This window comes from Danaus plexippus, chromosome 14 (assembly GCF_018135715.1).
Source record: "Danaus plexippus chromosome 14, MEX_DaPlex, whole genome shotgun sequence".
Classification (NCBI taxonomy): domain Eukaryota; kingdom Metazoa; phylum Arthropoda; class Insecta; order Lepidoptera; family Nymphalidae; genus Danaus; species Danaus plexippus.
Window position 1 is genome coordinate 7,830,353 of NC_083546.1, and position 25,639 is coordinate 7,855,991.

The 25,639-nt window shown below is 38.0% G+C and overlaps 3 protein-coding genes across 5 annotated transcripts; 1 reads left to right on the plus strand and 2 right to left on the minus strand.

Moving 5' to 3' along the window:
* The first annotated feature begins 224 nt into the window (after positions 1–224).
* LOC116769735 (calmodulin) lies at positions 225–13,279 on the plus strand. Of its 2 annotated transcripts, none has more exons than XM_032660923.2 (4): positions 225–514; positions 2,547–2,721; positions 10,643–10,885; positions 12,444–13,279. In XM_032660923.2, exons 1-4 carry the CDS (start codon positions 512–514, stop codon positions 12,470–12,472), a joined length of 450 nt encoding a protein of 149 aa, XP_032516814.1. In that variant the 5' UTR covers positions 225–511; the 3' UTR covers positions 12,473–13,279. The 2 variants fall into 2 exon arrangements, with proteins under 2 accessions (XP_032516814.1, XP_032516813.1); XM_032660922.2 differs by lacking the exon at positions 225–514 and adding an exon at positions 2,309–2,386.
* Positions 13,280–16,988: 3,709 nt separating this feature from the next.
* LOC116769649 (cytosol aminopeptidase-like) lies at positions 16,989–24,073 on the minus strand. Of its 2 annotated transcripts, none has more exons than XM_032660794.2 (13): positions 23,855–24,073; positions 23,538–23,644; positions 23,289–23,424; positions 22,576–22,703; positions 22,243–22,414; positions 21,927–22,126; positions 21,271–21,376; positions 20,514–20,621; positions 20,199–20,304; positions 19,851–20,000; positions 19,162–19,235; positions 18,533–18,662; positions 16,989–17,133 (listed from the first exon to the last, which is right to left on the minus strand). In XM_032660794.2, exons 1-13 carry the CDS (start codon positions 24,068–24,070, stop codon positions 17,084–17,086), a joined length of 1,683 nt encoding a protein of 560 aa, XP_032516685.2. In that variant the 5' UTR covers positions 24,071–24,073; the 3' UTR covers positions 16,989–17,083. The 2 variants fall into 2 exon arrangements, with proteins under 2 accessions (XP_032516685.2, XP_032516686.2); XM_032660795.2 differs by having other exon boundaries at positions 23,538–23,647.
* A 207-nt stretch (positions 24,074–24,280) lies between these two features.
* On the minus strand, positions 24,281–25,393 carry LOC116769648 (alpha-ketoglutarate-dependent dioxygenase alkB homolog 6). The gene is made up of 3 exons (XM_061522532.1): positions 25,273–25,393; positions 25,072–25,117; positions 24,281–24,922 (listed from the first exon to the last, which is right to left on the minus strand). The coding sequence occupies exons 2-3, from the start codon at positions 25,114–25,116 to the stop codon at positions 24,287–24,289; spliced, it is 681 nt and encodes a 226-aa protein (XP_061378516.1). The 5' UTR covers position 25,117; positions 25,273–25,393; the 3' UTR covers positions 24,281–24,286.
* Positions 25,394–25,639: the final 246 nt, after the last annotated feature.

A 25,639-nucleotide genomic window follows, 5' to 3' on the forward strand; every position in this document is an offset into this window, starting at 1 on the left:
TGTCTGTACGGCGCGAGGCCTGCGCAGTCCGAGCGGGCCGGGCCGGGCCGGGCCGGGCCGGGTGAAGCCGGGTGCCGCCGGGTGCCGCCGCGAGCGCCCGCGAGCCGCAGTGACGCATTGCAGGTGCGCGGTGGCCGACCGGCGCGCGCCGCCGCCCGCTGTACGCCGCCGCACCCGCCCCGTATATAACCGACTATCCTTTGCGAATCAGATCTAATCCCGTGTCGTGCGTCCCGAGACATGGACTTGGATGTTTAGAGCGTACATCGAATCGAAACGCAGACGAGATACGGTGTGAATCGAGAACGGTCATGAGAGTGTGGCGATTCGATTGAACGATTTCGAACGACTCGCGCGACGCACGGAGCGAATCGCGGTCGTGAGTTTACCGGCGCGGCCGCTCGCGCGAGTGAGGGCGGCAGTATCGTCTCAACCGTCGGATTGTGCGGTCGCTTTTGCGGCGTAGTCTGTGATTTTTAGTGTAGCTCCAGATAATCCAAGTTAATCTACGATGGTGAGTGTTCTTTTACCGAATCGAAGCCTACGGTGTCTTCGGAGAGCCGTTTCCGGTCTATTGCAGGGTATATTTTTGGGTTTTAGTGCATCGGTGTTTATAGTGACGACGGCCTCCATTATTATTGTGATGGCCGTTTTTTACCGCAATGCGGATCGTCGACGTCGGCGAAGCCTTAGTGGGAATATAAAGTGAGGAAAGCCGAAATATCGAATGTCGTTGTCCTATTTAGAGGCTGATGATAGTTTAGGACGGTTACGATGTCTCGAGAAACATCGGTCGCCATAGTTTTGTTAGGAATCCGTTGTAATGACGTTTGTATACGGTTTATCTCTCTGTTATAACATTACATCGTAGTTTGTTGGTGTCGTGTCCGTATATTCCTAGCTGGGCTGTTCCGGGGCCCGAGCCGCCGCCGATCGATCGCCCGGGCGCACCTGTCAAACGCCCGTTGACTCATCGCAGCGATCTCTTTATTTTTCAACGCAATTGAAAAAAACCGTTTCAAATTAGTTTTTTTAGCGTATTACTCGATATTGTAGAACATTGTTACAATGGGGTATGTCTTAGTTTGTCTTTGCGGTGCATAACCGGCACCGAACTCAAACAACGTTTTCACACTGAATAGTCCCTTTGCTAAATTATAATGAAACACGAATTATAAAGCCAGCTTTTAGTTACTTTAGCCCGAACTTGAGGCATGTACTAAAAAAGAAAGAGAAAGTAGGTAGGCTGAAAAATTATGTTAAACATATTTGAATGCCTGTGTAGATAACACTTGAATAGAATAAAAAACAGTTTGTAATAATGAAACAATAACGATTTTTCTGGTATGTACGCTGTAACAGCTGTCTTAAATTCCCATGGGAAGTCCCCTCTGTTATCACACTATAATAAACATCTTTTGTGTGCGACTACACAATATATGTTCATCCTTGGAATTCCTTCCAATGGATTTAAATTCGCCATTAAATCTTATCATAGTAAATAATCATATCGGCTGTTTGACATTTTTTTTTTTTAATGTGTTTTCATGCAGCTGTCTCGACACATTCCAGTCAGTATTTATCAGTGTATGCTCGGTAACATAAATCAATTTGTTCAAATGCATGCCTGACTTATGGGCTTACATTTGACATATTAAGATTTATATGTCCACGGTTCAGTGTACCAGCTAGTCAATATCCAGTTATGTCAATTAATTCATACTAACAGATACTTAACTTTATGTGGTTTCTATTTAAATGTACACTTAAATAATTTTTTTTTTTAATCATCTCTCAATATTCAATACATTGGACATTTATAGTTTCTATATGTTTATGAAGAAATTACTAGTAATAAATGTACACACAATGTATTGTGGGGAATTGTTTTATCGAACAACACAATTGTTTTGTCATTGCAGTGATTATTGTCCATCACAATTATTGTGAACGGAATTACAAATAAATCATAGAGTATTTTTTTATTTAAAGACTGTAATAATGAAATATTGGTCCTTTGCTTTTGTAGATAGTTTTTTTTATAGATTGCAACATTATTATATATATTCTTATTTAAATGAAAATTTTAATCTGTATTACTTTATCACTAATGGCTCGTATTTATTGATTTGTAATAGTTTTGTTGTGTGTGTGTATGTGTTTCCTATCAGCATGTTTCCTCGCCGATATCGTATGTAATGTTATCTTGAGATGTTGATAATGTTTATTGTAATGCAGTATTCCTTGTGTTATCTGGTCACCGCAGTGTGACGTGTTCACTGTACATAATTACTACATTATCTTATCAGGCACACGAACCAAACATTAATTGTTCCAACCCCGCCTTGAGAGGTTCCGTTTGTGATACAAGATGGTTGTCACCGTGGTATGTCGGTTTGTCGTATTTAGCACTACCATATGTCTCGTTAAAATTATCTTACTCATTTTCTCGTTTTATATATATATATACAATGTTGTCGTTTTAATCGGAGTTATTGGTATTCAAATCACGACTATAGTAAACTTAATAGTAATGAAAATTACAGGCGGATCAACTAACAGAGGAACAGATCGCCGAGTTCAAGGAGGCGTTTTCACTGTTCGATAAAGATGGGGACGGCACCATCACCACCAAGGAGCTGGGGACCGTGATGAGGTCGCTGGGACAGAACCCCACGGAGGCCGAGCTCCAGGACATGATCAACGAGGTTGACGCTGATGGTGAGTATATACTTGCACGAATAAGAAGATTCTTAATGCATATTTCATATATTCCTAACATGGCCGATATGTATATAGCCGTTCCGATAGTAATTGAGTTATCTCGACAATACTGTAAGAAAAATACTAAAATATATTTGACGGGATAAGGTCGTGGGATTTATGTGCCATGGGACACAACACATCGATATTAAATAGTGTTGCTCCTCCATGCCAGCCGTTATCGATAATCGATGTGTTATCGCACCCGACGTATTTATTACACGGGAAACATATAGCCGCCAACTACTCATCAGATGACTGGCCATTATATAGTTGCCGTATTAAATTTATCGTCCTTTCGAAACTATGAAGTGTACGTACCCACACTAGGCGTTTTTTAAGTATTATGATCCTTAAACAAAGAAGACTTAAATAATCTTAAACAGCACACCGTTATCATTGTTTTGCGAAAAAAATGTACTTATTGGGAGTAGAAAACCAACATACGTGTTTGAACAAGACAGCCTCCCGACTCTGATAGTGTTGTTTGTTATTACTTTCCATTTCCTTTAATTCAACGAGTACACACTGGTTGAGCGAATAAACATGGCACTTAATACTTAACAAATAACAATGTGATCCTTCAAGACTATTTCTTCATTATTCTGATGGCCTCCGCCGTTAAACCTAAGAAAGCGTCGTTTTTTCCGTCCGTGCTTAAACATTTTTCGAATTCTCCGACCGCCAAGTAGCTGGACATGTAATAATTTACAACACAATTGCTGCCAATATACGATACATAATCGAGCGGTGCCAGTTTTAAAATTAATAATATAAATTGAACGCCCGTAACACTTTTGCCAAACCTGACTATCATGAGACATTTGTACTTCGACGAATGTCTTAGAATTATTCGGATATTTCTATGGTGCTATTAAAATGGACTTCTACTATATATACACATGACATACAGTCTGATCGTGATACACAAGAGTCGAGACCCACACATGTGCCGTTTCGGCAGTTTGAAGGTCGATCACATGTGCATGTTTGGTCTCTACCAGCACCAGATACCAAAAACAAACATTCCGATTAAAACGGCACCCGGAAAAGTTTGAAACAGATTACAATGTGAGCCGGACAAATAAAACATTGTTTGAACAACGGCGCACTCGTTTGTTTGAATTCTTAAAAACTGAGATTACGATTTACGATCCCGGCGGAGTACTTTCACCTAAAGCTTTTAGCAATAACGAAATACCGAACATACAACGATAAATATATATCTTGCTTGAAGATTTATGACGTTCACAGTACGACGGTTTCATTACCGAAAAATAAAGAAAGTAGCGCTCACGCCATCTGCGAAATATCATTTCGGGAGGGATTTAAAATGTACGGGTTTTGTAATTTATTAGTGTAAGCGAATCGTCGGGTCGTTACTGTATGTAAGATCGAGACGAGAGCCGTTCTTGACATTGATATCGCAATTCCGAACAATCAATACTTGAGAATTGATTTTTTTATCAGAAGACACATTTATTTCGTCCGAGTCGCGTTTGTTGGCTATAAATAGTAAATAAAAAAAAACGCCCATTGCATTAGTCCTCACGAGCGAGATTCTACTCGCCCATACTTAGTGTCGATTAACGCTATATAAGGGTAAACAATGTTTTGTTATGTATTAAATGTATTTCCAGTCACAATACGCGAGTGTATGTTTGTTTGTTATTACAATAACATTTCATTGACGATCGTGAGACATTCGACGGCAGTAAAGTGTAATGTGACCGCTCCGCTCGTCTCCATTACAGTCGGACCAAAGTCTAAGGTGATGATGATGACATAAAAATATTATTGTTAATATATAAAGTAAACCGCCTATATTTGATAATCTGTCTTACTTCCTTTGGAAACAGGCGGATGAAGAAAATGAGACATTTCCTATCCTTTCGAGCGTTGAATCTAATTGTCGCTTTCCAGACGATTTAAGTGAATTGTGTCGTAATTTATTATTACTTCCATTTTTTCTCATCAAATTTTACAAGATTCTATATATTTTTTGATGACAAAATCCAAAATACTAATACTCGTAACTGTATTGTTTAATTCATAATGAACTCATTTTATGCTATATTCAGAATTAAAACGATATAATGGTAACATAACTCGCTGGAAACATCGCTGCCGGGTGACATGAGCGTTTGAGGCTAACAATGCCATCGCATCCGCGGACGGCGGTGCAAATTAATTTGTTTCCATCCAGCAAACAGGATAGTGTTCACAATAATGATAAAAACAATTCAGTTTTCCTGTAAATGCTCTATCCTGTCTGATAACCGGCGGCTTGGACTCGCTGATTGTTACATGTATATTGTATATATGTAATATGCTCTGATATAAATATTTAGAAGCAACGTAACATACTGACTACTCCGAATATTTGTTCGCCAGAAGTGAACTCGGGATAGCCTACGTTACAAACGACTGGGCAAGATTCCATCGAGAATGTAACTCAAATTAGTGTTTGTTTACAACGTGCCGCCGACACGCTATATATCGCTCTATATATATACTTTACATATAAAACATTATGCGGGAGGAGGACAGCAACTCGTCTCCACGCTACAGCGACTTCATCAGTATTGAGATGAGATAACATGAAAGTGTTTCAATTATTCAGCTTATCGCATTAGTAACGTGACTGCCGTTGACACAATAGAGATGCGAAATATTGTTCTAAGACATTCCTGTGTATATACATGTAATTAAATCTATATTATTATGTAGGATTAAATTGACAGATAGACGTACGAATTGTAAATCAAGCGAGTCGCGAATGCGATGCTTTGAGCATAAAACTAATAATAGTCCCTTTTTAAGAAGTCATGGATAGCAGTTGAAAGCAAAACATGTTGTTAATATTGGAATATTGTCAGCGCGGGTTTTGGACGGTTCTGAGCTGTGGGTTCCGCACTTCGAGTTATTTAAACAGTATTCATGATCTCGTCTGATATATCCGCCGATAAATTTGAATGCAGTGGTACATTTGATGTGTTTCCGACGACCACGTAATGCAGCGAGTGCGCTGAACCGCCTGGGCCTGCCGTTATGTCCGACGAGCCGGACTCATAACCCGAGAGTAGACAGGAAGTGCAAAACAACATCGAAAAACGAACATAAATTCACTTTAATAACTAACGACCGGCTCGTAGTTTATTGCTGTACTTAACGTTTCTAGTTTTGATGCGAGTTATTATTGTTTAAAGTAAATAAGTATTGCTATTCTCGAATGTTAGTTATGTCGTGATCAGATGCCTTCACAACGTCTATAACAATAATCCGATTGTAGTCTAATAATAAGTAGTGTTGTAATTCGGATGCTGATGTCACTACGGCTCGCTGTACGCGATAAGGAGTCGTTCACTCGTCTGAGGGAGACGGTGGACGGGGGTCGGTGATACTCCTCTGACGATATTTGCGGTTGAATGATACGAAATTAAGTTCTAAATTTACAAAACACCACGGTACCTAATATTTAATGACTAATAATGTATCCGTCACGGTAATTTTCTATAAATTTTAAATGTCTATGGCATAATTCGTTAGTGAGCAGTCAGCTGACTGAGGAGGTCGTGGGCGGGTCCCTCCCGCTCTCTCGCCTCGATCAATACCCGCCCGGCGCCCCTAAAACTGTCGACTTTGAATTACATGATTTAAATTTCACGGGATTTCAAACAGATCCCGGCCTCATGAAGTAGTCCAATGTTAAACACCTCGCAGATATATATGTGATCTGTTTAATCATAAAGCGATCGTCCACTGATGCTGGTTGGTATACAATCAATAAATCGGAGTGGAACGATCGCTTAACTATTATAATGCCTGGGTTTAGTGATTCGTATCCCTCGCCTCCATTGACCTCATTAAACCTGACAAAGGCCGAGGTGGTATCGATTGATCCACGTCTGATTTGAACACAGGCTCTTATATACAATTGTCATCTTGGTCATCCGGGAAGCCCTGGGTGTAGTTTCTTTCCACGCATGCGCCTGTTTATTGTTCTAAACGCGGATCACAATAAAAATAGTCGGTCATGCCCTCGGATCGATGGATGTCCCGACACTCTGACACGAAATGTTTCTAACCCCATTATGTTCGGTGTCCATAGTATATTGTCAGCGACCACACCGTCCTATAAATAATCATTCATATATTTTTAGACCGCTAACTAGTTTGAAAATTTATGTAGCCGATATATCAGCCGGCTGACCTTTCTCCGCCCATTATTTAGTTCTTCATATCGATTTGTCTTTTTACATAATATTAAACGAGGGTAGTTCTGAGGTCTGTAGTCGCTGAGGTTAGTTCTGAACTGGAAGAAATTCTATTCTCTTAGTAGTATTCTATCTTAATAATATATTTCGCTCTAATTGTTATTTATAAACGTATATCGTCTTAAACGATGTTAAATAACTTTCACATAAAGCAATCAACCATTATTGTTGTTTATTCAGTGTTGGCAACATTCGAGCGCATTTTATGAGGCGTACTAAACCCCAAAGTCGCATTCAAATTGACTAAGGAGTGGGGAACAATTATTATTAACTGAAACAGTATCCGGAGATGGGGAAAGTGCGCTCGTCTGGAAGGCTGCCAGGCTATCGATCGTGATAACGTCTTCACATACCCCCGGGACACACAGCCTATGAGCTCTAGAACGCGGCTAACATTTACACTACGACTCATACCGTCCCAAACCTATACCTGTTCTTAATTAGCTCGTAATATCAATAGCTTTTTAATCATCATTCCCGAATGATAATATCACAAGGCATGTCCAATAATTGCCAAGCGCATATGTGTTGACAAGGCACTTATCTAACGGTGGTTGCCGGCAGTCGCGGATTGCAAATGAATTTGCATATTCCTTTGGCGCGTGTCCAGAGTGTCGCGCCCGTTCCCCCGTTAGGAGCATCGTCCGAACGGAATACTTTTACCCTAAATAATATTACACTGTTCGGGCTCGGGCCGCTGTTGGCACGCTGACAAACATGATAGCACCGCTAATTTACCAAACAGCTACATATTTCACACTAACCGTTTACTGTACTAGCAGCAATTGTTCCTTCCTAATGTAGAGCAAGCGATACGATACCTTTTTACGCGCTGCTTTCGTTTCCTATGAGGTTTTTTAAATCTCTTAATAAATATATCGGAAGCTGTTTATGATATTTTAATCTATTAAATTTTCCATATATATTCTATTCATTTCATTAACTCTAATGCGCGTACGTGTATAATGATATAACTCATTGGGTTATTCATGTGTGTACGTGAATGCCATACAACGTAATATAACATCAAAATGCGTCTCGGCTCGCCATTTCCATTGTTACGTAAAGCTGCCAGTTAAAATTTACAACACAATAGGACGGTAGCCGTGAGGAACGCCTGGTGAATATCACAGGCTTTCACGAGGAAAAATACTGAATTGATATTTTTATAACGTTTGTTAGTCACGGTGTATGTATGTGTTTCACGTCTCGTGAGCGGTTTATACCGGGATGACGTCACTGTACAGTACGGCCTGTTGTGTTAGTCGATCGTATGATACGAAGTAGGCAGTTAATTACGTATCGATCAAGGAATGTAGCGAGCGACTGACGCCATCTCGACTGACGCGTCCTCGGCCGCTGAAGCCTCACTAGCGACATACGGCTAATATCCCATTATATGACAAGGTCTCGGTTACAATGTATACATTAATATGTATAGGTAAATGTTAAACAACCCGGCCATTGTGCGAATTGTAGTATTGTTACTATTTGTCTTATTGACGGCTCGTTCTTCTGAATTGATTTAATCGCAAGATGCCTTACTCGTTTTAAATATATAATATATTGCAACGCTTTCGTGAACGCGAGCAATTTAAAAGAATGATACTCGGATGTAAAACTTTGCATATCATGACAATGAATATTATCATACGACCTCGTATCCGTTTAAGTGATTTCATCTATGGTGTTCTGTGTATGAACGGATCACGCTCGCTCGTCGTCTTATTCAATAACAAAAATATCGACCAGGAAACTATTATTCACTGAGGTTAAAGTGGCGTTAGTCATAAAATGAGCGTTAGACAAATACCACACACACACTATACAAATTCACCTTTTCTGTCGACGGTACTAGGATTTATTAACGCAAATGTATGGAATTACAAGCGGAGATCTCGTGTTACATGGAAACGTGCCGGATACTCGATACGACCGCAGACCGCAGGAGCCTCGTTCAGGATTTTACCGCAACGCTCTGTGACATTATTAAATTCCTAACTCAAAAATAGATGTTACATACAAATGCAGTGTTATATACGTATAGGCTTGTCCTAGTTCAAGGTTGCGGCCATTGTAGGACGAACAATGCCGGACCACACGGACGAATATATAAATTTAATAACATACTTATGCATCAAAAGAAGCCACTTAACTGCCTCGTATTCGCAGTCCGGTCGCAGTGATATCATTTTCGTCACAGTCACCACATTAAGTTGTCTTATTAACTGCCACTCGACACAATAGCTATACTAGTGGCGGGATGATAGTATCGGGTCCAGATGTGTCCTAGAAGCTAGAGGTATCGTCTCGGGGAATGCGGCTTGCATTCTCAGAGCTCAATACGTTTTATAAATAACCGGCGTACGAAAGGTTACCCCGGATTTAGGAGAGCTATACTTAACTCGTACTTATTTTTGCGACGCGGTGCGTTCAACCTGTGCAATTAAGAAACGTTTATTAATAACATTTATATTATTCAGTTTCTCTCGTTACTTGTATAAAAACTTAAACGCTTCAATAGCTTAATAAACTCTGCCTACATTGATCTCGTTTGCCAAAATGTTGTTTTTACAATTCATTATGAGTCAGTACAAACATTAGCCGATGATATCGGTATCCAAGGCTATTATTACATGTTTGGCGTTAATAATGTGGGCTCGATAACACCAGCAAGTTGTAATATTTGCGGAGAAATAATAACTATAACTAACACATTCAAATCTTTTTGTGCTAAACTCTAAACGAGATTCAATAAAAAGTCTCTTTTGTCATTATATTATATTCAATATATATATATTTTAATGGAACCAACACAATTGATACTATTTCCTGTATAAAACAGATGTAAATCCTTGTAAGCGATGACCCATGGCGAGCGGAATCGTGATTCAGTAATTTAGGGGGTACATTAATGGCTTATATGTCAGGAACGCCTCGCTTATTATCTCCATATAATAAATCTGCCCGTGACAAGTCCAAATAATCCTTTGTTCTGCCGCACTGCGTTGGAACATCTGAAAAACATTATATTACAAAAATAAATCTCTATAGTGTTATGACAATTGTAACTCTCTTCTCATTTTCATGTCAAATAACAGTTTAAATTGTTCGAATAAACTACGTTCTAGTTAATTTTTACATTTTTTTTTTTAATGTAGGTGCTCGTATTTTTATCCTAAATCAGGAGTTTTTACAGTTATTTCGTGTTTTGGTAATTTATCATTGTTTATTAAATCAATACATGTGATCAATCTAGTTTCTATTATCAATTCTTTATTTAAATACCGCTGGCTATTACGCCGTTTAAATATCGTATGTTCCTCCGCTCCTGAAAGAATTGTAATTTACAAAACCGTTTTCCGTAGGCACACTCTAAAATAAATGCTCCAACAGCGGAGGTGATTGGCGTTTTGTTTGAGATAAATAGAAATGAAGCGTTTGTTTAATTGATTTTTACAACGCCGCCGTATAGGAATACGGCCCGAGTATTTATTAAATCTTCATTTCGGAACGGATCCCTCCGCACCTTTGATTCGGAGAGCGGAGATGTTAATGAACTCTGAGGACCGTGGTTGATGTGAGGTGCGATGGTTTTCCAGGTAACGGTACGATAGACTTCCCCGAATTCCTGACGATGATGGCGCGCAAGATGAAGGACACGGACAGCGAGGAGGAGATCCGCGAGGCGTTCCGCGTGTTCGACAAGGACGGCAACGGATTCATATCCGCCGCGGAGCTGCGTCACGTGATGACCAACCTCGGAGAGAAGCTCACCGACGAGGAGGTGGACGAGATGATCCGCGAGGCCGACATCGACGGCGACGGCCAGGTCAATTACGAGGGTCAGTATGATGTTATGATATGATATGATATATGATATGACACACAACACACGCGTCATCGGGTGTCGTTCTATGTAATGCATTAGTATATTTGTATGTTATACCACCCTCGTCGTTTGTCTTCCGTGTCGTGCTAGCTTAAGATGAAATATTTAACGGTGTTAAATGTAAACATACAACGTCTCCTGTCATAAAAATGTCGTTTGGTCGCTAGCTGTAACAACAAACGGCGTATGTTTACGAATACCCTAGATTATTGGCACTCTTTACATATCGACACTTATACGAAACGCGTACTCGTATAGAGTATTGAATATTTTTCTTTTAAAGTCAAGTATTAGAATTAAAGTTAAATTCGCAACTACATATCAACATTAGTTCCAACCCACATTTAAACAGATATTATTTTACAATTAAAATGTCCTAAATTGGCCCGCGGCCAAGGCCCCGCCCATTGTCACGGATTTCTTCTAACGCTGGCGAGATTTTGTCGACTTTACTCTGTTTACATTTGTATCGTCTCCAACATGCGCCATAAAACGTTAAACATTTTTTCACAAGCTATGCTAATAATTTGTGACTTGTTTATGATGCACACGTCCCGGTGATGGTCACAACTCACACTGGTCATGCATGCGGAATATTTTGCGACTGACTAACGAGCTCTCCACCGTCCACCACCGACCACCGACCGCCGTCCGCCGACCTCAGTAGCTCGTTGACCGTGCGTCTTCTGTTTGCAGACTTCCATGCCCTCGCCCACATGATATTTGGGAGAGGAGACGGCTCCCGCTAGCGCGCGGGCTGTCCGTTCTTTACTCTCGCTATAAGTCGCAAAAGAGGTTCTACGATTCCTGTGATCTCGTTTTTAGTAATGTGTAGGTACTCACAGTGCCGCCTCTAGGTACTCACAGTGTCGTTTGCTGCTCGTTATTAACTGTTCTATCTGACATGTTAGACCCCCCTCCACCACCTCCCCCCACTCCTCTCTAACTCGGGCTCTAACTGTGGGGTCGCCCGTAACGCTGTTCCGAGCGGCCCCCGTCCGGTGCATGTCTTACTGTATAGATCTTTCACAAGAAATACCACCTGGCGATCCCGACCCGTTAGACGGTCCCCACGAGTAGTACTGTAGCTTGAACGTTACCCTTAAAACGAGCAGCAAACAGCGATCAGACGGCACGTGTTGAGTTTACAGAGACGTGGACGGTGGCCGGAACATCCGGAGGGTGGTATTTCATAATCCCTTGTAGTGGCATGACGAGATACCGGCGCTCTCTGTGACTTCTTCCAGCATCCAGCATTCGCCTTGCCGGCGCCGCTCCAAGGGGAATGCTGGATCCAGTTATGTTAATTTATACCGCTATAGTTCTCTGGGTTCCTTCTGCGCCGGTTGTTTATCTATAGTGTGTTGATCTCTGTCTCTTCTCAACTCTTACTCTGTGTGTGTGTGTCTCGAGGGTTCTGTATATATCACTACACGTAATGTTCTCCCGGGCCCCCGACGCCCCCCGGTGCCAGCGGCGCTCGTTGATCACGTGTGTTTTTCTTCTTCCAGAATTCGTCACCATGATGACGTCGAAGTGAGCCGCCGGCTAGTGTGTGTGTATAAAGCAGAGAGTTTCAATATACGTTTTGTTTCATGACACACAATATGACCATCGTATTGGACCTGCATTTCTCTAGTGTTTGCGATAAATTAATATTGTCATCGTTTCAGTTTAATGGTATATGGCGGGCAGCGCGCGCGCGCACCTAGCCCTGTTTAGACTTTAAAGTATTCCGTTAATTTTATTATGTAAGGAGATAACTTGGAGTGTAGCGGTTCAGGGGCGGAACAGGGCGCTACCCACGAGTGAGCGTCGCCTGTGCGCGTCTGTGGCTCGCACCTTTCCGATACATTTTAATGTAAATTTTTTTCAAGTATGAGATATTTATAAAGTACGTGACGATTAAAAAATTTAAAAATCCCAAAAAAAATAATATAATATTATATAATATAACGTACCGTGTCCGCAGGCCGGCGAGCTGCGCCGCTGCATGTGCACCAGATCACATGTAATGTTTAAATTGAACTAACTCAGTAAGCGAAGTAATCTAGGCGTATCGGTCCCGCACCGATCGTATCTGTAAATGACTCGGTGAATATTATATTTCTATTGTTGGCTCTGTTATTCTCTAACGACATTCGATTCATTCTGTTATTAAATTTTACAAAAGACATACTGAAAATAAAATAAATGTTTCTTCATTTTTAGGTCAATAAGCATCGGTGTTTCATTTTACCACCTTTCTGTTACTTTGCTTTAAGTTTGTACCCTCGTAGCCATAGGTTTATTTAATTAATCTTACTTGTATATGTTTAAAATAAATAATATAATTAGTTTTATCTCACCGGTTGTTTGATTCCACATCGACTCGGCTGCCGCATCCCTTACATGACAAACACGCTGATCGAACGTTTCTCGTGTGAGAGGAACGGAGACGACTTGTGAGCTATACCGAACGTGTATCGAGGACTGGTTACTCTGCTATAGCAACACAGTGCATTACAAACACTACTATGTAGCTACATTACATTGAAAGAAAATGTCGTCATTAAATTTTAAATTGATGCTTGCCATGGTTTTTTTTGTAAATGTTATTACGGCTCTGGATACGAGTCCTTTGAGCCTCTCTTGTCATAGTATATATCAGTGTTGTCATATATGAATTTCCCTTTGTTTTGACGGGAATTCATTAGTGTGTATATCAGTTACTGTATTATTTTGTTTACATCATCCGTTTGTTACCTTGTCGAGGTAATGTACAATATTTGTGTCGTAATTTTAATTTGCATGAAAATTAAATGTTCTATAAATGATATATAGTAAAGGAATGGCAATACCTATAAAATGAATTACTTAGATTTGTGTTTTTAAAATCATTAGCCTAGTTATGGAAAGTTAGATATCAAAGGAGTTTGATTTGTAAGTATACTTAACAAAAAAAAAACATAAAATGTACATCAATACTTGTTACGATATTTTAAATCTTTTGAAATAAGGCATCCTACGAGTAGATGTTGCTTGTAAAGGTAATTATTGGCATGCGGTTAGGAATTTTTATGCTGTATAACTTCGTCAGAAGTCAATATTTGTCCCGAAGGGTTTTTTGTATAATTAATAAAAAACAATTTACCATCATATGTACCTTTTGATATTGTAAAATAGACGACTATTAGAAATATTGCAAAAAGTGAAGCAGAATTTAATGTCTCTTCTCCGCGGGAGCTTATTAAATCGCATTTAAATTTTAAATAAAATTTACTTAGTCTCTAACTATCCTACATTGATAATTTTCATCACATCGCATTATTACAAAGGGGAATGCTAAAGGTCTTTCACATAAGTTATTTTTCTATTGATCAGATTTTACTATTCACACGCCTTCGTCCATGAAAAGAATTATTATAATATGATATGCATTACAATAATTACGAGAGTTGTGAAAAAAAAATGGCGGGAAATAAACATCTGACATACCATAACTGTTTTTTTAAAATTCCGATAGAAAGTAGTTTTATGTGGCGTTTACTTTTGCTCGAGACTTCGGAATTTTCTTATGAAATAAAAGAATATCCCAGTAAAATCGTAGTATTATGTCATATTTAGTAATATTAAGAATTTTGAAATTATAGCAACACGAAATCGTCTTAGTGATGTCTACCACTCGCAAAGTCATGACATCGGGTCGTCAAGATTTTGGGGAAAGGTTTTCAAAAAGATTTACGTAGTCTTTGATCTAGGCTTTCAGTTTCTTGAAAACGTTAATAATTCAGTAAATGACGCTATACCGAGATAAAGAGAAGCTGAGGTAATTTTTATTATACACCTAATACGTCACTTAAAAAAATGTTAACTGTGGTCTTTATTAAGAGGTCGTATTATCTTATTTAAGCCCGATATCGTCGATCACCATATAAATATTATAAGTATCGATGAAGATGCCTAATAAATATATGATATAATATTATAAAGAAATAACCGTAGTTCAAGGAATTGTACAAAATAAAAAAAAAATCCATAAACCGTGTTTGAAAAAATCATGTAGTATGTATGAGAACAAATCAAAGTTACACAGAAACACATTACAACCGGACAAATTAAAAGCAAGCGTGTTCTTATAATTTATTTATAATTAAAAGTTACATACAGTGATGAAGTGATGAAAAGTACATATAATGAACGAATATACTTGTATTAATTAGGGTCGGAGCGGCGACCAGCTGACTCCGCTGAATCAGCAGTTACCCATGTAGTACTTTCAACCTCGGGGACTATTTGAGGACCTTTAACAGAAATGTTTCCGATACAGGTTCCCGGGTGTTGGATTCACTTGGATCTGCAGAAGTATTATGTTCTTTGTTCTTCCTTGATTCTTCATCTGGTAGGTACAGTTTTCATCCTCGTTAGTTGAAGTTGAATAACAATGATAATTGTAAATGTACAGAGCTGTCGTTTTGTCGTATAATATTGTATCTATCTGGTCAGACTTAATAGCATTCCGCACAAATAATCTATCTTCTAGATGTAGGTTGTTGAAGTAATGTGTTCAGTGTTTGTGAGTAATCTTGCCGTTCTCTATATACAGATCTAACGGCGGCACAGATTATTAATATCGCGTTTAGTAAGCTTAAATAAGTAAGCTCGCTCTCTGTTTCGCCTTTAACTTATATTGTTTTATCACTGACTCTTATGAAACTATGAAGGACTAATGTTCTAGTTCGTTTCATGTGAATTTTAATAAGTTCCCGTCAAACTGGGAACTTGGTAGAGAGGTTTATAAAATACTGTATCGGAGTCCGTTATTACATCTCTTAAATTACTATAATAACATTTAGTTGAAATGAATTATAACTGTTGGATTTTAATTTTGATTTCTTTAAATTTCTATTGTTATATGATACACTATTACTACAAAACTGTCTTGAAAGGCCACATTCTTTTACTATTTTATTTCTATGATTAACGGTGAAATAAGGATCGGCAACACTTAGAAAATATTCAAGTACTTACACGTATTACTTCTAGCTTATCTGTGTACCTATTGTTAAATGCGTCCTCAGCTACATAAATTCGGATAAACTGATGATGTCCTTAAAAGTGTAAGCAGCTGGAGATTACCTTTGGTTTCTGAACGGAACAAAACTACTTCGAGTTATCCAACAAATGGCAAAATATTTATTGGGGTTGCTTGAGCATATACGACCTGGTGATTCCGCAACGTAAGCAATTGCCCGATAACTATCAGGTGTAGTACGCAAAATTAAATTCTGATTGGACGGTGTCAATGTTATAAAATTTAAAGTCAACAAACCACTACAACGAGTCCGTTCACATCGACACGAATTGTTTTCTTGGAATACCCCCAAACGCCTCCAATTAATAGGTACGAATCGAGTTATCCTCTAATCTTGACATAATGGGCTATTCATTAAGTCTTTTGCTACGATAACAGAAATATGTCCATGCAAAGGTTCGCCAGTACTTATTTTTGAACAGCTTTATCTCTACAAAGATCAGCTCCGCTCGTGGAAAGTACTGAAGTAACCACTAAACAGATGCTGCCGAATATCATCTTGCTCAGGCCTCCGAGGATAGACACGCGCTTTGCTTAAAACCAATTAAGTCATTTCTTATCAGATTGGTAATATTTTAGTTTTATGTGGGGACAGTGTGTAGGAATTGCGGAATTCAGTTCCTGCATCCCCTTATTACACTTCATTGAAACAGTTTGCCACCAATTGCTATTCCAATTTCCATCAGATCGGATTTTAGCCATAGTCATACGTCTATATCTAATTAAAAATAAGAAGAACACTGGTTTTTAAATTGTGTTGTACCTCATAAACCCTCTCGCGATACAAAACAGTGGTAAGTTAGTGTTTTAAATTCTTTTTGTCAGCAGGAGAAAGTGCTAAGTTGAGAAAGCGGTAATGTTTATTAGTATAGCAACAATTACTTTGGACCCCATAGAATGTCTTAAAATAATACACGCTGATGGACACATTTTGACGGGTTTGGTTAAGAGATATGATTATAACACAAATATGAACACAAAATTCAAGTCAAAACGTAGTTTAGTGATAAAAAATTACAATCAGGATCTGATTGATGTAGACAGCAACAAATGAACTTGTACATAATAAAAATATTGTTAAGATGTAGCTGGTGAGTCGGAGTCCTTGACATTTGCACTTGCTGTGCCTGAAAAGAGAATCATTTTAATTAATGGTTTGAAAAAATACTGTCCCTACATAAACTCCACAACAAACGACAGACATGATGATGTTCTAATACGCAAGGGCGTGCACAGAGTTTTGGGATAAGGTAAGCAGAATATGTTTGAAAAAAAAAAATGCAAATTTGCATCATAATCTCCTCTTAAACATTGATAATATTCGCGCATAAAGTTACAGCAGTCCGATCAGAACCAACATCTATACATTTTATAAATCTATAACGTCCTCTGAGCCACGAAAGTACCTTAAAACGATTACGATCTGTTCGTTACCGGTTTATAAAAGTTATTTAAATCGGCATATCCAGTGGAGATCCAAACATTCCTATTATTATTATTAGTTGAAAACAACAAACAAGGAAAACAAAATAACTTATTTGTGTGTACACAACCTGCTATCTAATTAAAACTATCATAATACTTTTTTAAGTTAAACTTAAAATGGTCACTCACCTTCCTTTTGTAATTATTTTAATTTAATCATCAAAAGGCAACGACAAACATCAAATGACAATTGAAAATGTTCTCGTAATTAATTTCCTTAAACACACATCACGCTTACAAAGCTCACAGCTATAATTTTCCATAATTCGTTTATAAATTCACTCATTAGCTTATTAAAACTTATTCACTTGCGCTTAGAAAGACAATAATAACAAAAAGGCGAAAACAATATTCGAACAGCATACCAACAAATTAAATATTCATTTGACAGTTACTATGACTCTTTTAACTAGTAGGGTTAAGGAAGCGGTGTCTCGCGAACGCTAACACATGCATAGTTTTTGCACACACACATGCAAATATTCCTTCCATACAACACGAGATTTGTAGATCGTCCTTGAGATAATTTGTATGGAATATATGCACCGAGTAGTTGTGCCCACCGCCGCTCTGGCTGCATAGCGGCGCTAGCAGCTAGCAGCGGCTGATCGAAAATGTTAATTTTTAAGTTGATAGATGGCACATTAAATAATTTTTAAAAATCGCCAATCAAATGACATTAAATGTCTATAAACATTCGTTTTCTGTAATGAACAATTAAAAGTATATAAGTAAGAATGAAAATGTAGGTTTAGTTGTTGTATGGGTAGGGTAAGCAGTGCCTACTGGCATCCATGGAGTGCACGCCACTGCTAATACGGTAACAGTAGCAAAACATCATTAAGTCATACAAGTTACAATGTACGTACAAACAGCGCTTACACCAAATTGAAACATTTAAACTTGCTGTTACATACAAAAATATTTTCGATGAGAAATTAATCTGTGTAGTAAAACTTTTGATAACATCAAATATAAGTAGGTGTAATTTCTTCTGCGGAGTTTAGATTCGTCTGATATTAGAATGGTTAATTAACTGACCGGCGGCGGTGAGGAATTCTGCGAGTGTCCTCGCAGGCCGACCGGCGGCCCGGGGCGCGGGCAGGTAGGGAGTGCCGCCCCGGGACACGCCCGACACGTCCAGGTGAAGCCACGGTGCACACACGAAGTTCTGACAAGGGAACCACTCAATAAGACCGGGCCAACGAAACGAGATAAAAGTAATAAATAGGCTTTGACAGGTATATTTAATTTTATTGATACCTCTGTAGTCGGTAATTACATAACGACAAAAAAAATTTGGCATTATGTACGTAGACAGGTGCCGATGAATATAGAGAGTAGTAGTGATTTAAACAATTTGGTCATAAATATTACTCCCTAGTTGGCTGCTTGACTTTCCATACTCTAGAGATTTGAGAGTTTAAGTATATTTTGAAGTCCCAAGAAATAAATTACAGATTCATACGTGGTCGAACATGTTTTGTGTAAGAAATTTAATTAAAATTTATAGGAAAAAAAAAAACGTGGCCGGCGCTATTGTGTTTAAAAAAAACAAGATACAGCGATAGTCATTACGTTTACGCGACAGTAATTTACTTTAGATGATAGCTGTATAACTTCTGAATAAAAATGAGGCTAATGGTAAGTGAGTACATATTCACACTAACCTTGAGAAACGCGGCTCCCACGCATGGTGCAGCCGTTCCTGGACCCCTGTTCCTCAGATCCACAGAGGGGTCATCTGAAACATGGACAAGGACGGTCAAGTTTATAACATCAGTAATTTTTTTACTAATAAACCAAATAAAGAAATATCATATTATTTTAATAAAATATTTTTTTCGAGTCAATGCCAAAATATCTTAATTCTCTAGCTCTCCCACTTGTCAGTGAACCTCGACTTAATAGCCCATTAATATTGGCCATTTAATGCAACTCAGCTCGTTAGACCAATGACCAATCAATGGATCTCAGGTAGCTGGTCCATCGACCAATCAATGTTGCTCTTGCCTAGCGGCCCATACATTTACAATAGCATCTCACAATACAGCTGACTGTACAATATTATCAGAGTAGGGATCATATTGAGAGATCACGCAAGGATTGAGCAGACGCTTGAGCGAGCTGGAGTTGTGTCGCGCTGTATGTGTGTTCTGTACTGTGCGGGGTCTAGGGTTTGTGCTGCACAATGTTTTTCAGGTCACCGCCCCCGGTCTCGAGCGGTTGTGGTCGGTTCAGGCTCGTGCATGGTTTGCCAATCTTATTGCTAAATATTATAGCAAATTTGAATTCAAAGTGGGCGTTCAATATAATTGCACAATAAAAATATTGTCTTAGTTATCTTCCTTCGTCTCACCATCGATCATAGAGCGGTAATAGCTCCAGAGAGGCAGCCTCCAGCCTCTGTCCCCAGCTCGTGCCGCGGACTGTGCGAGCGCCGCCCACGCCTCGCCGCTGGAACTGAACACGCCGAAAGCCGCGCTGCCCGTAGCTAGCTGCACTCCTCCTGGCGATAGGAGATAGAATAGATGAATGAGTTGGAGTTACAAAGAGCTAGCTGGATGGCACTGATCGATGCCTAAATAAGTTTGATAGGTACAAGTTTATAACGTCAGTTTAAAAAGACAAAGGACGGAAATAACAAACACGATTTCCAAGCGCGAGTCCATCTTCCATACAATTATCTGCATGAGGGATGTCTTACTTGTTAGTGACGCCAGGTCTATGACTAGCGAAGGTCTATGCTTGGCCTGTCCGTAGACCAGTGCGTCTGCCAGAGTGAGGCGGCCCGCTTGGGCTGTGCACTCCACCTGAACATGAAATGATACTTTTTTAAACTTTATTCTTACAAACTAACCGGCTAAAGAATTTGAAAAACCTGAGAGGTCATATTACTCACATAAACATCAGTTAAAACGTAAGGTATAATCCATTGTTTTATTTCTTATGGCAAAAACCCTGAAGATTTTCATACTAACACACTGATTGAAATTCTAAAATGTCAACAACATATCCTGACCTGCATGGTGAGTCCGTTGAGTGCTCTCAAGACGTCCCCGACCTTCATACAGCTGCCGCTCACCATACTCTCGCACAGCGGTATCACTGCCACCACGTTAATGGGCACCTGGAGTGACACGTTACATCCATCATGACCTGAGGTTTTATCATCCGGTGATGATCCAACCCACGGTAACTCGTGTATGATCTGATATGTTATATTGCAACGCTTGCATAAATCCTTTTATAATGAGATCTAAGACTTTCGCGAGTATGAACAACAAGACCGACTGACAAATTCTCATCTCGTCACCTCGTGATCACGGATGCTGCTAAGTAACCGAAAAATCGGGAGTATGTAGTTTTTATAAATAACAAAATACGCGTAGTAATCCGAATAATATTAGTTTAATTTAAATCCTCTTTATCCCATTCTATCACGATTTCTTTTCTGTTTATTTTTATATTCCATTCCTTGAGACATCGTTTAACTTACGGGTACCAGGAGTAGGAGCTGATTACTATCAAGTCGTTCTTCAGATCAGTTTTCATCAACAATCAATAATCAATGTACCTACAAGCTTTAAGATTAAAATTTAGAGATCTTTTTAGAGTTATAACAAAAACCCAGAGTAATAAAAAAAAAATTTTGAACGTCATGTCTAATACTACAAACTTCTTGACCTAGAAGTGGTCTATTAGCGTCCCCGTTTAACTGTTACACTCCTGATAATGAATCTTCAAGACGCTGTATGTGGTATGATGTTAGTACAGACCTTCATCTCCGCGAGTATCTTGAGAGCGCCGACTGTGGCGGCGGCCCCCGCGCGGCTGTCCGGGTTCTCTCGCATTTCATCAGCTTTCTTCAGACATAAACCTCCACTGGATATAGAATAATATAAATAACGATATAAAAATTACGTTTTCTGTGTTGGAAATCTTGGTTCATACGCATTTTATAACCCTTTATTGTTATAAAATATAAAACCTCTCGTTATGTTCAATGTTTATATCTAAATAAAAGTAATACTTTTATTTTATATGGTAGTTGTTACATATAAACCCGACTTCTATAAAACTATTATATCCTGTCGATATATCTCTTTAAAATATTATATTTCACTTATATATACCTAGGTTTTTAAAGATTGGTTTTGATGACTTAAATTCTAGAGTCGATAGTCCATACTAAATAATAGACAGAAATTAATAATAGCGATATTGGATACATAGAATATGTATTTCTTCTCGTAATGAAGACCAGAGAAAATAGATTCCTATGATACGACATATTATTTCAATAATTATATACTTTTGAAGATAAATCAGACACCGGCTAATCAAACGATACGTAGGAGACTCTACACAGAAAACACATTTTGCCTCTAGGTATATTGCAGTCAGATGTCACGTGGTCATGACGTCACAGAACCTGTCGAATGTGATTCCCTTGGCCGCTAGCAGGACGGGCGGCCGGTCCCCGCCCGCTCGGTACTCGCACTCCAGAAACACGGCCGGCTCACAGGAACCGCGGGAAACCGACAGGAGCGCCTCCATCCGCTGAGCTTCGATCCACGCCGGGTCGTGGGCCGTCACGTGGACGCCCAGGGGACATAACATGTCTAACACCGCCTGGCAACATGACGAGTTTCGTTCACACTGAGTGTTAATTGTATCACTCATTATTCAAATGTTTACAACCAGTTTTGGGCCTTGAGTACGATCTGCAATTTTCCCTTCATATATACCTGTGCGAAGTCAACAGGCGTCATCTTATTGGGAGGCATGTCGGTGAGGTATCTGGCCCAGTTTTGGCCAGAACCGAAAATCGTGCCGCGTTTCCACAGCTCCTCACCCGATCCCTGGAGGAATACATCTGTCTGGAAGGACTTCGCCCCGGACGATTTGAACTCTTCGAACCTGATTAATAATTATATGTTTTAGAACGGTTTATACGTAAAAAAAGGATTTCGCCTATTGAAGAACAACATTAGTATAATATCTTATGACAGTACGTCGGTATATGAACATGAACAACTGATATCAAACATGTAAAAGAGTAAAATACTTTAATCAGTAACCTCCAAGCTGCTAGATGGGCGGCCTCGGCGGCGGCGTCAGGCTCTGTTCCTCCGTCCACGTACACATGATCACAACCTCTCTTCACCAACTCACGCACCCCCACACCCACACCCACGCGGAGATTTTCCTGACACGAATCGTTGAAAAACAATCTTTAGATTATTGTTCATCTTAATTTATTCTATAAAAAAACTTGTATCATATATAAAATGATTATAAAGATCATTTAGGCGTTCTACGTCAAGATAGGTGGTATTTCAAGAATCTTTTAAAAATGAGTTTAGTTTAAGTTTATTAGTTTAAGTTCGTAAATACAACTCACATTAACAAATTAATTCTTATAGAAGAAAACGCGACAAATAGTATATGGTATACTACATTGTACTATACTGCTACAAATAATTTATTTAAATGCTTGATAATTTAGTCCTACCATCACACTGGGAATTTAAGTGACTTTACATAGACCGTTAAGAGTCAATTCCAAAAGATTTTAATTTTTTTTAAACACATACGTAGTAATGTTAATAGTATAAGCGAGCAAATGGTTATGTGTCGATAATTGTTATTCTTCAGGCAAATATTACACAATGAATTGCAATAACTCATAAAAATATAGCTCATACATCAAATATAATATAGGCTGTAATTTATGCCGAGCATAAATATTACCCATTTACGTCTTATTAGTTATGTAATAATAATAAACTACCCTGGTCTCATCCAACATCTCCAGCTCATTGTACCCTGGATTCTTCTTGCCGAGAGACGCTATGGCCACCGGTCCAAACTCCTCCAAAATATCCGTCACCACGAATGCTTTGCCGTGTTTCAGGTGACATGACATTCTGATATATGCACAATAGAAATAACCATTTCAAATTATAAACGTCCAAAAATCTGCTGCGATTAAGATCTATATAATCGACAGAGAATTAATTATTGCTATTAAATTACTCACTCGTTTAGATGCTTGCATATCTTGCCGCCACTCTTCTGGTTTATTTCCTCAGCGACTGGTGTCAATTCAAACTTTTCCCCCTCTTCATATACGCCAAGGACCAAACCCTTCTGATTTTAACCCATAATTTATTATTTTGAATCATATAATGAAGATAAAATCTCCATTGAAACGATTATTTCTGCTTTTATCTTAAGATATTTGCATTAACTTGTATGATCGAATGGCAACTACACTGTCTTATTAGACTTGATAATATTCAAAACGAAATAGAATATTTTTATTTAGTATATTAGTAACTGTAATTATCTACTCACTTTGTTCTCTGGCTGGTCATTACTGCTCTGCCTAGCTTCATCAGATTTCTTCCCACACGTGGGTGAATCTTCGGAGACAGCACTACAATATCTCTTTGATATTGTACTATAACTAATTCTCCATAAATTAACACTCGAAAATAATTTTGTAAAAGCCATATCAAAAGGTATACATAGGAAATATAATTCAGACCATCTAGATCTCTTTTCCAACATTGTTTTTTACTTATATTTTTTGTTTATTTCAATGTATGAAGTTTAAATAAATAAAATCACTTTTATAAAAACTCTAGCTCTGGCTAACTACTCCACTACTATTATTTAAGGATTTATATTTAATTAAGTATATGATATATTATTTAATTGTTAATGATTAAATTTTAAATATTTTGATAAAAAATAAGAAATATAAAGGAAACACTGAAAATGTGGTTATTTTTTATTGCCAATTTTTATTTTAAAGCTAGTCGTTTTCGGCACATGTCTTATTGTTAAGGACACTCTAGTTCCACGAGCCACTGTAGTGCCTTTTGTATATCGATCTGAACACATGTTTAGATTAACAATGGAGTCATCTATAGCATCTTCATTGACCTCTTCTATGCCATGTAAATAATGTTTGAACATTTCATCTTGCAGCACCAATAGACTTCTCGGTTCCAACAACAGAGAGAATACGTGACTCAGTGAACCATTATCAGATGCTTCGAAAAACTTTAATATTGCATGGGATCCAACAGATATAGTTGTAATGGTGGGATAAAATAGGAATCCATCTAAATGAGGTAGGATTCCTTGCTTCGGCAGATACTCATTAACAAGGACATGGTTTGGCTTATTACCCCTCATTAAATTTAAGGAATGTATTTTATCCAAGTAGGTTTGAAGCCAACCTGGTATATCTTCGGCTATCATTCCTTTATTATGTGGAATTCCACCCCAATTTTGTAATCTTCTATTGGACAGTTGCGTCCATTTTGGTTTGGGAGCAGCGTAAATGTTGTTTAATATATATTTTTCTTCTTCTGGTGTTATAAACTCTGATACATAGCATGCTGTGGGTTCAGCCTACAAATAAAACAGCTGCTTTTGTTATTTCAATAAAAAAGGCTAGTTTCAATATCATTGAAAATAAAATATATTATAATTTTGTAAAAAAAATTATATAACAATTAAATACCATTTTAATTTAATATATCATATATTTTGATACTTACGTTAATTATTTTGTGTTTATCTATAAAAGAAGAGTAATCGTTCATCCTAAATAGGAGGTATAAACATACAAAGTCTATTAAAAATAGAAGTAAATATCTTTATGTTAAAACTTTGTTTCATAAATAATATAGAATTTTTATTTATAATTATGAATAATGTTTAAAAAGATGATATTTTAATGAGTTAAATATCATTCATACCCTACTATTAATACTATCGAATTCTATGTTTGGCTCAATAAATTGCACTTTGTAATTCATATGGATGTTTACATTACAAAATTTCATTTTGTGAACTTTTTTGACATTATTTAAAAGCCGATGTCAAAAGTCATATAAAGAATGTAAGAGATATTAACATTACCAAATAAAAAACATTTAATTATGTATTAATTTAGTTTAATAATCAAGTTAGATTGAAGAAGGGAAAATAGAAGAAAAACGCAGTAAATTAATTTTATTTGAACAATTATGAATATTTGTAAGTATTAAAGCTTTTCAAACATTTTCTTAATCCACAAAAAAAATAAAAGTTATGAAAATAAATCTAAAACGTTTTTAATTATTT

What these genes read in the sequence shown, in the direction of transcription:
- LOC116769649 (XM_032660795.2), bottom strand. Translation starts at nt 24,070, where the DNA reads ATGTTGGAAAAGAGATCTAGATGGTCTGAATTATATTTCCTATGTATA. An exon ending in ATGACCAGCCAGAGAACAAA is followed by an intron (nt 23,648 to 23,854) that starts GTGAGTAGATAA and finishes GGTTAAAATCAG; the next exon opens with AAGGGTTTGGTCCTTGGCGT. An exon ending in GCCCATCTAGCAGCTTGGAG is followed by an intron (nt 22,415 to 22,575) that starts GTTACTGATTAA and finishes ATTATTAATCAG; the next exon opens with GTTCGAAGAGTTCAAATCGT.
- LOC116769648 (XM_061522532.1), bottom strand. Translation starts at nt 25,116, where the DNA reads ATGAACGATTACTCTTCTTTTATAGATAAACACAAAATAATTAAC. An exon ending in ATAAACACAAAATAATTAAC is followed by an intron (nt 24,923 to 25,071) that starts GTAAGTATCAAA and finishes TTTTATTTGTAG; the next exon opens with GCTGAACCCACAGCATGCTA.
- LOC116769735 (XM_032660922.2), top strand. An exon ending in CAACGAGGTTGACGCTGATG is followed by an intron (nt 2,722 to 10,642) that starts GTGAGTATATAC and finishes ATGGTTTTCCAG; the next exon opens with GTAACGGTACGATAGACTTC. An exon ending in CGGCCAGGTCAATTACGAGG is followed by an intron (nt 10,886 to 12,443) that starts GTCAGTATGATG and finishes TTCTTCTTCCAG; the next exon opens with AATTCGTCACCATGATGACG.